Here is a 13,937-nt window from a genome sequence, read left to right as displayed (position 1 = left end):
TCGCCCGGCTTCATTCCCCCTTGAGGCCACGGCCGAGCGGGCAGTGCCCGGGCGGGTAACCCGACCCGGCTCCCCGGAGCCGCTCACCCCGCACGGCCGGACAAGGGGGAGGGAGAGGAATAGGGGGGAGGAGGAAGGGAAGGGGTGGTGGGTGAGGGGCTGTGGGGAGCGCAAGGCCGACTTCCCAGCCCGTCTGCGCTGCAGTAGGGCGGCTGCCTGCGGCGCCCCGGACCAGTCAGCCCCCTGCCTCGCGGGCGTCGAGCCTGCGGCAGGAGGGAGCCCTGGGGCTGCACAGGCTTGGCTCGGGGAGGCAGACCCGAGCTGCTGCCTCCATTTTGTTTCCTGCTCAGCTTGGTCTGTGGTGGTGGTGCTGTGGGTTTGGGGTGCGGCCGGGTAGGGGGTTCACCTGCGGCCGCGCCTGCTCGGGGCCTGAGGCCTCGAAGACCCCAGCCCAAGCCCCCAGGTGAGCCCTGTGGCAGGAGGGGGGTTGACTTGGCCTCGGGCCGAGCCAAGCCGGCTGAGGGCAGGTGCCCAGTGGATGGGGAGCCTGGGCTGTAACCTAAGATGGAGGCCGGGACTGACGCGGGCCGGAGCGGGGCTGGCGGGGCTGGCGGGGCGGTCGGACAGGCCTCAGCCGGGCCAGGTGCCGCCTGGGTTGGGGTTCGAGACGGGTAGGGTGCTGGAGCCGTGTGCAGCCCGGGGCCTGCGCAGTGCCCCGAGGTAGGTGAGGGGATCGGAATGCCACCCACGACGCCCGCAGGCCCCGACACTCCTAGGAGGCGCGCGAGGCCCCTGCGGAGCCCGCCTCAGGCCCCGCCCGGGCAGCCAGGCCGGCCCGTAGGCCCGGACCGCGAGCGGCCGCAGGGGGAGGGAAGAGAGGGGGCGGCAGCGGCAGCTCCGCTGATTGGGCAGTGCGTTCGTGAGCCCGACTTCACCCGCCCTGAACCCCGAAGAGTGAGGCGAGGGAGCGCGCGCGCACCCCTTCCCCCACCGTGCGCGCGCACTCTGGGCCCCAGCCGCACGCGGGCCGACGCGAGGCGCTCGGTCGCACGCGCCGCCGCGGGGGCGCGCGCGGTGGGGGTGTGAGGAGGAGGAGGAGGCGGCGGCGGAGGAGGAATAGGCCGGGGCAGGTCGCGCTTGCTGCCTTCTCCCTTGAAGAGAGACGCGGGGGGAGGGGGGTGCGGCGAGCGGCTCCTCTCTCTCCCCACCGCTCCGCTCGCGCCCCAGTGTAATGAGGGTCACCCCCTCCCCCCAGCTGGCCCGGGAGGGGGCGCGGGGCACGGTAACTAGTGCGCTGGGGTGGGCGGCGGGCAGGCGCGAGGAGGAGGGCGGAGGCGGCCGGGCGGGGAAGATGGTGGTGGCCGTGAGGTGAGGGGCTCGGGGGTGGGCCAGGCGCGGCGCGGGGTTGGTGGCCAGCGGCGCTGCAGCCGTGGCCCCCTCCCCCTCCTCCATCACTACCAGCCGGGCTCAGGCCTAGCTGGCCGGGCTGCCGCGAACTTCCTCCCGGCGCGGCCCGTGCCCCGCCGGGCGCCCGCGAGCACCTCGGCCTCCGCCTCCCCTCAGGTAGCCGGCTGGAGAGCACCGGGCCGGCTGCCCTCCCGCAGCAAACTTTGCTTGCCGTTGAATATTGATGAGTGAGATCGGCTCGGCCGGGAGGTGCGGCCGCGTCTACGGGAAGGAGCGCGGCCCGGGCAGGCGGCGGCGGCGGCGTCGGCAGCAGCCATGTTTGTCAAGCTGAAGCAGCTGCTGCTGCCCTGACTCGGCTTCGCCCGCCACCTCTGTTTCTTGCCCCGCTGCGTCCCGGCCTCTGGGCCCTGTAGCTGCGGACCTAGCAGGCCTGCATTCAGGAAGGCGAGCTCCGGGTTGCATCCGCCTCGGCCAACTCGCCTGCGGCCTGGGCACGGCCCCTGCAAAGGCTCCGGCGCTGCCTGGGCGCAGGGTGCAGCGCTATTGTGACCGCTGCGCCCGAGCGAGCGAGCCAGGAAGGAGGAGGGGTACCTTTTTGTGCAGCCTCCGGGAGGCCCCCTCGGACCCCGCAGCCCCCTCCCTTCCAGAGATCCTGCCACTGGACCCCTGGCAGGGGAGGGGAAGGACGATTCCTGGTTGAGATTTGAGAATTTTGACTGCCAGAGGGATTTTAATTTTAGTTCAGCCCAAGTGTCCACCAATCTGCAGTGGAAGAAAAAGGGATGGGCTGTTTCCATGTGGCGGGATCTGCCCAGCTTCGGGAAGATGGTGTCTGTGGAGGCTCACCGAGGCCATTTTTACATCTTCAGTCGGGGGAAACTTTTTCCGCCCATGGAAGTGCAGCAGAAAGGCACGGAGGCCACTAGGCCTTGAGAAGTGGCTGCCATTTTGAAGAGAAGAGTCAGATGGCCTATTAGATTAATTGCTGTGTTTTTGGATTCTAGGTTGATGCCGGCCCAGGATGGATCAGACTTGTGAACTACCTAGAAGAAATTGTCTGCGGCCCTTTTCCAATCCAGTGAATTTAGATGCGCCTGAAGACAAGGACAGCCCTTTCGGTAATGGTCAATCCAATTTTTCTGAGCCACTTAATGGGTGTACTATGCAGTTATCGACTGCCAGTGGAACATCCCAAAATGCTTATGGACAAGATTCTCCATCTTGTTACATTCCACTGCGGAGACTACAGGATTTGGCCTCCATGATCAATGTAGAGTATTTAAATGGGTCTGCTGATGGATCAGAATCCTTTCAAGACCCTGAAAAAAGTGATTCAAGAGCTCAGTCGCCAATTGTTTGCACTTCCTTGAGTCCTGGTGGTCCTACAGCACTTGCTATGAAACAGGAACCCTCTTGTAATAACTCCCCTGAACTCCAGGTAAAAATAACAAAGACCGTCAAGAATGGCTTTCTGCACTTTGAGAATTTTACTTGTGTGGACGATACAGATGTAGATTCTGAAATGGACCCAGAACAGCCAGTCACAGAGGATGAGAGTATAGAGGAGATCTATGAGGAAACTCAGACCAATGCCACCTGCAATTATGAGCCTAAATCAGAGAATGATGTAAAAATGGCCATGGGAAGTGAACAAGACAGCACACCAGAGAGTAGACACGGTGCAGTCAAATCGCCATTCTTGCCATTAGCTTCTCAAAATGAAACACAGAAAAATAAGCAAAGAAATGAAGTGGACGGCAGCAATGAAAAAGCAGCCCTTCTCCCAACCCCTTTTTCACTAGGAGATACAAACATTACCATAGAAGAGCAATTAAACTCAATAAATTTATCTTTTCAGGATGATCCAGACTCCAGTACCAGTACATTAGGAAACATGCTAGAATTACCTGGAACTTCATCATCATCTACTTCACAGGAATTGCCATTTGTAAGCAGTTTTTGGTACAACTTAAATATATACATAGATGTGTATCTACCGGCCACTTAAAGGAAACTTGTGAGAAATTTGTTTTTGGTTGCTTATCAGTTCACAGCTGAAAGCCTATTGCTAATGATAGATGAGATTTTGGGGGAAAATTTTACTTTGATTTTTAAATTTCTCTCTGCTGGATGAGTTTGGTTCTTTTTCAGCTTTTCCTAAGCAACTCTCCATTGAGGACTGGTTCAGTGTTTAACTTTTAAGGGTATTTGACTGGTTCATTGATTTTTCAAGATGAAGGTATACATTTCATTAGCTTTAAAAAAAAAAAAAAAAAAGAGGCTTTGGCCTGCGAGTATCGTGAGTGCTGATGAACCAGTTTATTTCTTGGAATCCTGTTTCTGTATAAAACATGGCTTATTTATTAGTTGATGAGTTGACTGTTGCTGCAGGTTGAAGTGCATTTTGAGCACAGATTGAAAGTGGCTGAGAGAAGGCTTTCTGGACATCAGTCAAAATTTAAGTTAGGCTGTTTTTTCTGAATGTAGAGCAGGCATCCTATGCTTTTGATAACTGCCACCATCGGCTCTTGAACATTTTCTAGTTAAAGTTTTTTTGCTTTTTTGTTTTTTTTTTTTAAAAGAGACAGCGGTCTCACTATGTTGCCCAGGCTGGCCTCGAACTCCTGGGCTCAAGTGATCCTCCTCCCTAACCCTCCCAAGGAGCTGGGACTATAGTAGTTTTAAGTTTTGAAATACATATGTTGTGTGGTGTATGTACATATACGTGTACGTAGAAATGGAGAAAATCTAATTCGACTTGCTATTTTCAGCATTGCTATGTAGTATTAGAGGGCGGTGGATGATAACGTTCTTTTTTTATTTGAATTTAATGCAGAATTTCTTGACTTCTCTAGTTAGCTATTATGATCGGTTGACTTCTCTTAGCCTCAGTTTCATCACTTCTAAATTCCAAAGGTATTTGATTGCTGTAAGATTTCTTTCAGCTTTAGATATTTGATTCTGATTTTGTTTCTTTTTTTTTTTTTTTGAGACAGAGTCTGGCTCTGTTGCCCTGGCTAGAGTGCCATGGCGTCAGCCCAGCTCACAGCAACCTCAAACTCCTGGGCTCAAGCCATCCTCCTGCCTCAGCCTCCCGAGTAGCTGGGACTACAGGCATGCGCCACCATGCCCGACTAATTTTTTCTATATATATATATTTTTAGTTGTCCAGCTAATTTCTTTCTATTTTTAGTAGAGACGAGGTCTCGTTCTTGCTCAGACTGGTCTCGAACTCCTGACCTTGAGCGATCCTCCGGCCTCCTTGGCCTCCCAGAGTGCCAGGATTACAGGCGTGAGCCACCGCGCCCAGCCCTGATTTTGTTTCTGTGCAAACACATGGTCACTGGTAATGTCACCAAACAGGATTTATTCATTTATTTTTGCCAGCAAATGCCTCAGAAGTACCATGTAAAGGTTTTATAAGAAAAACTTACAGTACATGGTGATTGTTTTAAGTGCCTAAACATTCATTGTACTGTATACCCCTGCTGTTGATTAAAGTTACAGAGGGAGAATGTGGGTGGGTGTGTCACACTTTTTGTGTGTTGATTCATATCTTAAATATGCATTAGTAGTCCTTGGTTTCTTAGCTTGGCAACTGCAGATTTAAAAAATTAGGCTCAATGGTTATCTTGGGTCTGTATTGTCCTAGGTGTATATTATGGCGGATAGGCTGTTTTGAAAACCTGTTAGCAGCTTAGACAAATTCTTGAGTTCACATTGAAGTTTATTTTACAAATAAGTAGTTTTGTCTTTGTTTTCACATACAAATTTAAGTCTGAGAATGGAGATAGATGTTTCTCTGCAAGCATTCAAATGGAATTATAAGCCTGTCTGGTTCTTATCAAACAGATGTTGTGGAGTATTGGTTCTATTAAGAACAATTGAAAATATTGGAGCCTTCAGACAGTATCTTATTCTTCTAAAATGGGAGTTAGCAAAATTGTATAAATGTAGAAGACTTTTTGAGGGAGAAAATCTAAATTGCCCAAAGACTTAATGGGTTTGAAGAAGCAGTATCTAGTTTATTCTTTCAGGACTTTGGTTCCAGGTAGTGGTCGAAATCTGGTTTTTATTTTTGCCTTTGATATTTTTTAACTGAGGATTTAAAAAGAGAGGTCAATCTCAATGTAAATTTAGCTTAACAACATAGCTTGGGAAAGGTGTAATTAAAAATAATTCTTGGACTGGGCACGGTGGCTCACGCCTGTAATCCTAGCACTGTGGGTGGCAGGTGGATCGCTTAAGGTCAGGAGTTCGAGACCAGCCTGAGCAAGAGCGAGACCCCATCTCTACTAAAAAAAAAAAAAAAAAAAAAATAGAAATTAGCTGGACAACTAAAAATATGTATAGAAAAAATTAGCCGGGCATGGTGGTGCATGCCAGTAGTCCCAGCTACTCGGGAGGCTGAGGCAGAAGGATTGCTTGAGCCCAGGAGTTTGAGGTTGCTCTGAGCTAGGCTGACGCCATGGCACTCTAGCCCAGGCAACAGAGTGAGACTCTGTCTCAAAAAAAATAAAAATAATCCTTCTGTGTAGCCATATAGTATTCACAGTCGATTTTAAGTTCATCTATGGAGTAGGTATATAGATGCTATGCTGAAGGCTGGAAATTTTAGAAAATCCTTAGCACAAATTCTGTGTGTCTCTCATTCTCTCTGTGATGTTATGATAGAATAAGAATCTCTTGACAGTGGGTAAGAGTAATTATTAGGGTTGTAGCCCCCTGTATAGAATTAGAGAAAGATGCATAAATCAAGATCACATTTTCTGTTGTTTTGTTTATCTAGCTCTAAGCAGAGTGTTTGACTCCTGTCATAAATGAGCAGCCTCTTCAGTTTACCCTCATGTGCTCTTCATTTATTTTTTTCTGTGAACAGTGATGGGAAATGATTGTCATTATGGTTTATAATCCTGACCTGGTACTTTCATATTTAACTGAGTTGATACCTTCTGATTCCTCCCGGTATACAAGGCCTTTGTGCTTTGTACATAGGTGTTTGATAAAATCTTAAAGGAAGGTTTGTCCCCAGAACCCCATGTTTAAATAAGCAATAACTTAGAGTTTATTAAGTGCTTTGGTCTGTATTGTCTCATTGGGTCTTCTTAGCCTTGTAGTGAAAAGAGATGACATAGAAGAAATAGGTTAGCTTTCATGACACTTGAGATCACTGGGCTCAAACTTGAAGTCATACAATTAACTGAATACCCTTGGCTTGCTTTACTGACTTCTGAAAGGTCTCTGATACCTTTGCCTGTGTCTGAGGTAACTCTTGGATTTCTCACTACTAGGATGATTTAGAGCAGTTGTTTGTTTTCTGTTCTTCCTCACTTAGATATTTTTATGAAGAATTTATACTATAGTTATATTCATGAATTCGTGATCCTCAAAGTTTTTAGAATGTAGCCAGCTTTGGGATGGGTCGACATATATATGATACCATGGATGTTTAAGGAATCGAGTGGAGAGATGAATGAAACCTAGAGCAGTTGAGGCTTCAATAAAGAAGTGGGACTTGAATTGGCCTTGGCTGGATTGGGTTTGTTAGGTTTAGAAGGATACTTTGGATGTGGAGAATTATATGAACATAATATTTTCAGAGGATAATTGTTGGGGGTTGCTTGGGTAGGATGAATGTAGTCAAATAATAGGGCCTAGAAACCTAGACTGAACCATTTGGTATTGATGTGATAGGAACTGGGAGCCATTGAGGGATTTTAGCTGAGAAGTGATAATGATGAAATCTATGTTTGGAGGACTGGCTGGGTGAGATTAAGGCAAGGTTAGGATGTAGGAGTCTGTTGCAATAGTAATTAAGACTGGGACTTGAGCGTAATCAGTACTAGAAAGAAAGGGGATAAATTTAAAAGACTATTTCAAAGGGAGAAAATTAGAATTGGCGACCCCACTGGAGGAAACATTGGAGCCTGGATTTGAGGAATGAAGGAGAGACATGAGTGTAGATGTCTAAGGCTTATAGTGTTGGTGCCTGGGAAAACAATGATTCCTCACAGGTTCCCTGCTCTTCTCTACCCGTCATCCCAGCAGTTCTCTACTGCCTTTTTTCCTCTCAGAAGAAAATTGATCCTCAAAGGTGTAGACCTTTCAGGTTCTGCTCTCTGACTGACTCCCTCCTCCTTGCTGGGTGACCTTGTTTTGTTAATTGGTCTTTTCCCTTTACCTCTGGGTTCTTCTTTCTCTACTTCCCTCCACTACATCACTTTTTCTGCCTAAAACCATGGTGGCATCTTACTCTAACGGAATCTTCTATTATCCTGTAACCCTTAAAGTAACTGTTCCCTGTTCCCCTTTCTGGTGAATTTCTGGAAAATGTCATCTACTTTGTTTACCTTTCCTTAATGCTCTGTAGTTTGGCTTCTATATCCTACTCTGCTTAAATTTTTCTTTCGTAAGTCACAAATGAGACCTTCTTTTTACTTATCCTGCTGTATTTGCAGCATTTTGACCACTATTCTTTACACAGTACTTTTTTGAATGTTTATTCTTTTTCTTCCTCTTTCTCTGCAGTCTTATCCATTTTCGTTGATTGACTTTACTGCTCTCTGTTATGTGAAACTCTCTCTGACCTAACTTCTTAGCTTCAGACCAAGAAATTTTTTTTTTTTTTTTTGAGACAGTCTCACTGTGTTGCCTGGGCTAGAGTGCCGTGGCGTCAGCCTCGCTCATAGCAACCTCCAACTCCTGGGCTCAAGCGATCCTCCTGCCTCAGCCTCCCAAATAGCTGGGACTACAGGCATGCGCTACCATGCCCAGCTAATTTTTTTCTATATATTTTTAGTTGTCCAGGTAGTTTCTTTCTATTTTTTTTTTTTAGTAGAGATGGGTCTCACTCTTGCTCAGTCTCAAACTCATGAGCTCAAATGATCCGCTCACCTCGGCTTCCCAGAGTTCTAGGATTACAGATGTAAGCCACCACGCCCGGCCAGACCAAGACATTTTTTTTTAAAAAAAATTCTTTATTTTGGGCTGGGTGTGGTGACTCCTGCCTGTAATCTTAGAACTCAGGGAGGCCAAGGGAGGAGGATAGCTTGAGGTCAGGATTTCGAGACCAGCCTCAGCAAGAGCAAGACCCCGTCTCTACTAAAAATAGAAAGAAATTAGCTGGGCAACTAAAACAGAAAAAATTAGCCGGGTACGGTGGCACATGCAGCTACTTGGGAGGCCGAGGCAGGAAGATGGCTTGAGCCCAGGAGTTTGAGGTTGCTGTGACCTAGGCTGAGGCAATGGCACTTTAGCCTGGGCAATAGAGCGAGACCCTGTCCTAAAAAAAAAAATAAATTGGAAACAGGGTCTCACTCTTTTACTTGTGCTAGAGTGCTATGGTGTCATCATAGCTCAGTGCAACCTCAAACTCCTGGATTTGAGGGATCCTCCTGGTTTGGCCTCTGAAGTAGCCAGGACTATAGGCACACACCACCACACCCAGCTAATTTTTCTATTTTTTGTAGGGACACAGTCTCACTATGTTGCTCAGGCTGGTTTCGAACTTCTGGCTTCAAGCAGTGCTCCCTCCTCAGCCTCCCAAAGTATTAGGATTATAGGTGTAAGCCACTGCACCCAGCATGGACCAGTAAATTCTAATTGCTAACCGGCTTCTCTACTACCTTTGTCATATTCACTTAAAATGTGACATTATTTCCGTTTTGAACCCATCTCTTTTATTGCCAAATGTACATTTCCTTCTGTTAATGATGACATCATCATCCTATTCATCTCAAGGCTGGAAACCTTATAGTCACTTACTCATTTATATGATTAAAACATATTTGGTCAGGTGTGGTTGCTCACACTTGTAGTCCTAGTACTTTTGGGAGGCCAGGAGTTCGAGATCAGCCTGAGCAATATAGTGAGACCCTGTCTCTACAAAAAATAGAAAAATTTAGAAAAATTAGCTGGGCGCATGGTGGCGCACGCCTGTAGTTCCAGCTACTTGGGAGGCTGAGGCAGGAGGATCCCTTGAGCCCCAGGAGTTTGAGGTTGCTGTGACCTGTGATGATGCCAGTGCACTCTAGCGCCAGAAATAGAGTGAGAGCCTGTCTCAAAAAAAACCCAAACCATATTTGAGGACCCCCTCTGTGCCAGGCACTGCTAGTATTAAAAAAAAAGAGAGATAGTCTGTGATTTTGAGGAATTTCACTGTGTGGCAAAGACCTAGTGTAAGCTAATGGCAATACAGAATATTAAGTGGTTTGGTAGGTGTTACATATGCAATACTTTGGTATGTGGAGGAAGGCGTGCCTGGAGTAATCTGGAAGGACTTCATAGAGTGGTTATTTATAATTTGAGCTGAGACATGCCAGTAAGAGTGAATAGCATATGCAAGTGTCAAGAAATTCTTGGGTAAGTATCTGGGAGGAGAATGGGGTTGTCAGGAGATAAAGGTGTAAAGATGGACTTGTATACTATGCTGCATAGTTGAATTTTTATGCTATTGCTAAATTATACAGATCTCTGTCTTTCCCTTTCTTCCTGCCTGTTCTACTATAAGGTCTTTATCACTGATCTGTGTTTAGTTTTTCTCTCCAGTCTATCCTATATAAAATTATTTCCTTCTTACCAAACGAGAATTGCTGGGTCTCTGCTTAAAGCTTTAACTTCGGTGCCTCAGTCTTCTCCCATTGTCCTAACAAATAAACTCCAAATTCAGTGTGCTCTTTGATAGGATCTGTCCTGACCTTTCCAAATCTTTTGCTGTGCCTTTGTGCACCCTGGGTTTAGCCAGACCTTACTCTATACTCTCCCTTGGCTCATGCTTTTTATTCTCCTGGTCTGATTCATCTTTGCATTTTAGCAGTGGACACATGTATTTATTGAGTGAATGGTGCTATTACAGAGGTTCAAGTTGGGAAAGAGTAAATTTTAAGTAGGAAGATCATGAGTGGGCTTTCGGCTCTCATCATTTTCAGTGTACCAAATTTTAAAACTTCACAGGTTTTTTTTGACTTAATTTCCTCATACATCAATTACTAAGGCTTTTGAATCTGAGCTCCCTGGTATCTCAAGAACTCATTATTCTTTGCATTCTCAACTTTTACTCTCCTAATTAAAGATATTAAATCATAATCGTTTTGGAGTTGAACACATCTCTGAGTATACTAGACTACCTGTTTAATTGCAGAAGTCCTTTAATCTCTCCAAGGTCCAGTTCCACATATCTAAATTGGGGCTACCAGGACCTTCCTTGCAGGTTGTTGAGATGATACAAGATAATTTATAGGAAGTAGTTAGCACAGTGCTAGTCCTGAAATAGGTTCTCAGTAAGTGATGTCTGTTATTGCATGTCCGGAGCCAAATGACTATTTGGAAGAGTTGTGACTTTTGAGAAAGATATCTTTGAGTTATTCTTGTTTTTCTCTTTGTTCTCCCAAACTCTTTTCTTGTTTAATTGGTAAGTTAAAGACATTAGCTACTGTTGACAATTTCCATTTTTATTTAATAATCAGGAGGATTTGTTCCATTTTTGTTTGGTAGTCAGAAGAATTTAATTTGTGCAGTAGGATCAGTAGCTTTTTGTACCCCAACTATTATGTAGTGTGTACCTACTACATTCTTGCTTTTTGCTGATTGTCCTTTTTCATAATTTTTTTCTTTTTTTTTGAGACAGGATCTCACTTTTTTGCTCAGGCTAGAATGCTCACCGAAACCTCAAATTCTTGGTCTCAAGAGATCCTCCTGCCTTAGCCGTGCCCAGCTAATTTTTAAATTTTTTGTAGGGACAGAGTCTTGCTATGTTGCCCAGGTTGGTCTTGAACTCCCGGCCTCAAATGATCCTCTGCTTCAACCTCCCAAAGTGCTGGGACTACAGGTGTGTGCCACTACGGGCAGCCTACTATAGGTATAAGTGTTTCATTTCTTTACCCTGGTTTTCAGGGAAGCGCAGTGAAAGGAGATCCAACGTCTTTTCTGGGCGGTAGATTTGATTTTAATTTAATAGTTATTTCCAAAACTTTAAATGATCTCAAATGTAGCCTTTTAAAGCAATTATTGTGAATTTTTTTTTTTTTTTTTTTTTTTGAGATAGAGTCTCACTCTCTTGCCTGGGCTAGAGTGCCGTGGCGTCAGCCTAGCTCACAGCAACCTCAAACTCCTGGGCTCAAGCGATCCTCCTGCCTCAGCCTCCCGGGTAGCTGGGACTACAGGCACGCGCCACTGATTTTTCTATTTTTAGTTGTTTGGCTAATTTCTTTCTATATAGTAGAGATGGGATCTCACTCATGCTGAGGCTGGTCTTGAACTCCTGAGCTCAAGCAGTCCTCCCGCCTCGGCCTCCCAGAGTGCTGCAATTAAAGGCATGAGCCACCTCGCCCGGTTGTGAATCTTTTTTTATTTAGAAAAATTAAACTTAAAAATGGAATGGACTTGGCGCAGTGGCTCATGCCTCCAGAATAGGCCCAGCTATTCTGGAGGCCGAGGCAGGAGGATTGCTTGAGCTCAGGAGTTTGAGGTTGCACTGAGCTGTGATGAGGCCACTGCACTCTTGCTCTGACAACAGAGCAAGACCCTGTTTCCAAAAAAAAGACCAAAGATTCTCTCATTCTCTCATATTCTCTCTCCCTCCCCCATATGCACACGCACACATGCGCACACTTTTTTTCCTTTGGTTAATGTTAAGTACGTCTATTCATATGAGTGTATGGAAAGATTTCCATTCTTTTTTTATTATGGACATCTTTATTGGGTTAAATGTAGATTCATATGCAGTTGTAAGAAATAATACAGAGAGATCCCTTATATTTTGCCTGCTTATGCAATGGTAACATTTTATAAAAAACATCTGATACCACAACCAGCATACTGACATTGCTGTAATTCACCACTCTTATTCAGGTGTTCCCAGGCCCTCAAAAGAAAAGTCTATGTTTCTATAAGGACATATTCCCAGTTTTACTGGTACTCATTTGTTATATGTGTATTAAGTTCTTTACATGTTTATCACCTGTGTAGTTTAGTATATCCACCACCACCACATATTCCTGAAAGTTCTAACACCATACGGATCCGTCCTGTTGGTTGCCCTTTTATAACCACACTCATCTCCTTCTTGGCAACTGTTTCCTCCCTAACCTCTTTCGGCTACTAATCTGTCCTTTTTTTCTAAAAATTTGTCATTTCAAAAATGTTGTATAATTGGAATTATACAGTATACAGCCTTTTGGGATTGGCTTTTTTCACTTAGCATAATTTCCTAGAGATTCATCCAAGGTGTTGAGTGTGTCAATAATTCCTTCTTATTACTCAGTAATATTACGTGATACGAATATACCATAGTTTGTTTAACCATTTACCTATTGAAGGACATCTGGGCTGATTCTAACTTTTGGCTATTAAAGTAAAAGTGCTGTGAACATTTGTGTATAGGTTTTTGTGTGAATACAAGTTTTCACTTCTCTGGAATAAACTCCCAGTAGAGCAATTGCAGGATCCTGTGATAATAGCATGTTTAGTTTTATAAGAAATTGTTCAGCTGTTTTCCACAGTGTCTATACCATTTACATTCTTACTGGCAGTGTGTGGATGATCCAATTTCTGTTTTTTTTTTTTTTCTTTTGAGACAGAGGGCTCACTCTGGTGCCCGGGCGAGTGCCTTGGCATCAGCCTAGCTCACAGGAACCTCCAACTCCTGGGTTCAAGCAATACTCCTGCCTCAGCCTCCCATAGTGCTAGGATTACAGGCATGAGCCACTGCGCATGGTCTAATTGTGCTTTTAATTTGTGTGTCTGTGATAGCTAATGATGTTAAACATCTTTTTGTGTACTTATTTGCCATCTGTATATTCTCTTTGGTGAAATATATTCACGTCTTTTGCCTATTTTCTGTTTGGATTGTTTGATTTCTTTTTTTTTTTTATTGTTGAGTCTTGAGAATTCTTTGTATATTCTAGATGATCTACATTCTTTTAAATGGCTATATACAAGCTATAATTTTAAAATATTACTTCATTTTTAGATAATTTGTTAGAAAACCAGTAAAGTCATACATCCTTGTGATTTTCCCTTAATAAATTGGAACAGATTTTAGTGTTTGTTGCTGTTATTAGGTGAAATTACTTTATTAAGGCCTCTAAAGTTCTTATTTACATCCCTAGTGACCTTATATAAGATACCATAATACTTTTTGAAGGATTGCTAGAATGATAAAATCTATTTTGGAGGATGATTAATTATGTTTACACATTAGATTAAATTAAAAATAATTACTGGTTATGTGATAATCCCCTCACATACCAGGAAGAGTCTGAAGTTAGTCTTCCTTTGTAAATTATGAGGATAGATTCCCTGTGTCATCTCTAATTTCTCTTGATTCTGTAATTGGAGCTGTTGGGGCTCCCTCGTGAAAGTAGGTGATGTGTTAGTTATGTCTGTAGCCAGTGAAAATAACAGGCATTAATGCCATATTCATTGTCATTGAAATTTGACATCCAAAGTCATTTCTTTTTTTAAAAAATGTTATTGTTCCAGCCTGAGCAACGTATCAAGACTTCATCTCTACAAAACAGAAAAATTAGCTG

The 13,937-nt window shown here is 44.9% G+C and overlaps 1 protein-coding gene across 1 annotated transcript in view; it reads left to right on the top strand.

The window, feature by feature from the left end:
• The first annotated feature begins 1,130 nt into the window (after positions 1–1,130).
• The window catches only part of NSD1 (nuclear receptor binding SET domain protein 1), a 182,484-nt gene continuing 169,677 nt past the window's right edge, over positions 1,131–13,937 (top strand). Inside the window, exons 1-2 of the mRNA XM_012660699.1 lie at positions 1,131–1,282; positions 2,412–3,355. Coding sequence (XP_012516153.1) covers positions 2,429–3,355 — 927 coding nt within the window. The 5' untranslated portion in view covers positions 1,131–1,282; positions 2,412–2,428. The remainder of the gene's footprint in view (positions 1,283–2,411; positions 3,356–13,937) is intronic.

This window comes from Propithecus coquereli, unplaced genomic scaffold (genome assembly GCF_000956105.1).
Source record: "Propithecus coquereli isolate 6110/MARCELLA unplaced genomic scaffold, Pcoq_1.0 Scaffold676, whole genome shotgun sequence".
Taxonomy (NCBI): Eukaryota; Metazoa; Chordata; class Mammalia; order Primates; family Indriidae; genus Propithecus; species Propithecus coquereli.
Note: the sequence above shows the minus strand (reverse complement) of the source record. Positions and strands in the feature narration are given on the sequence as shown.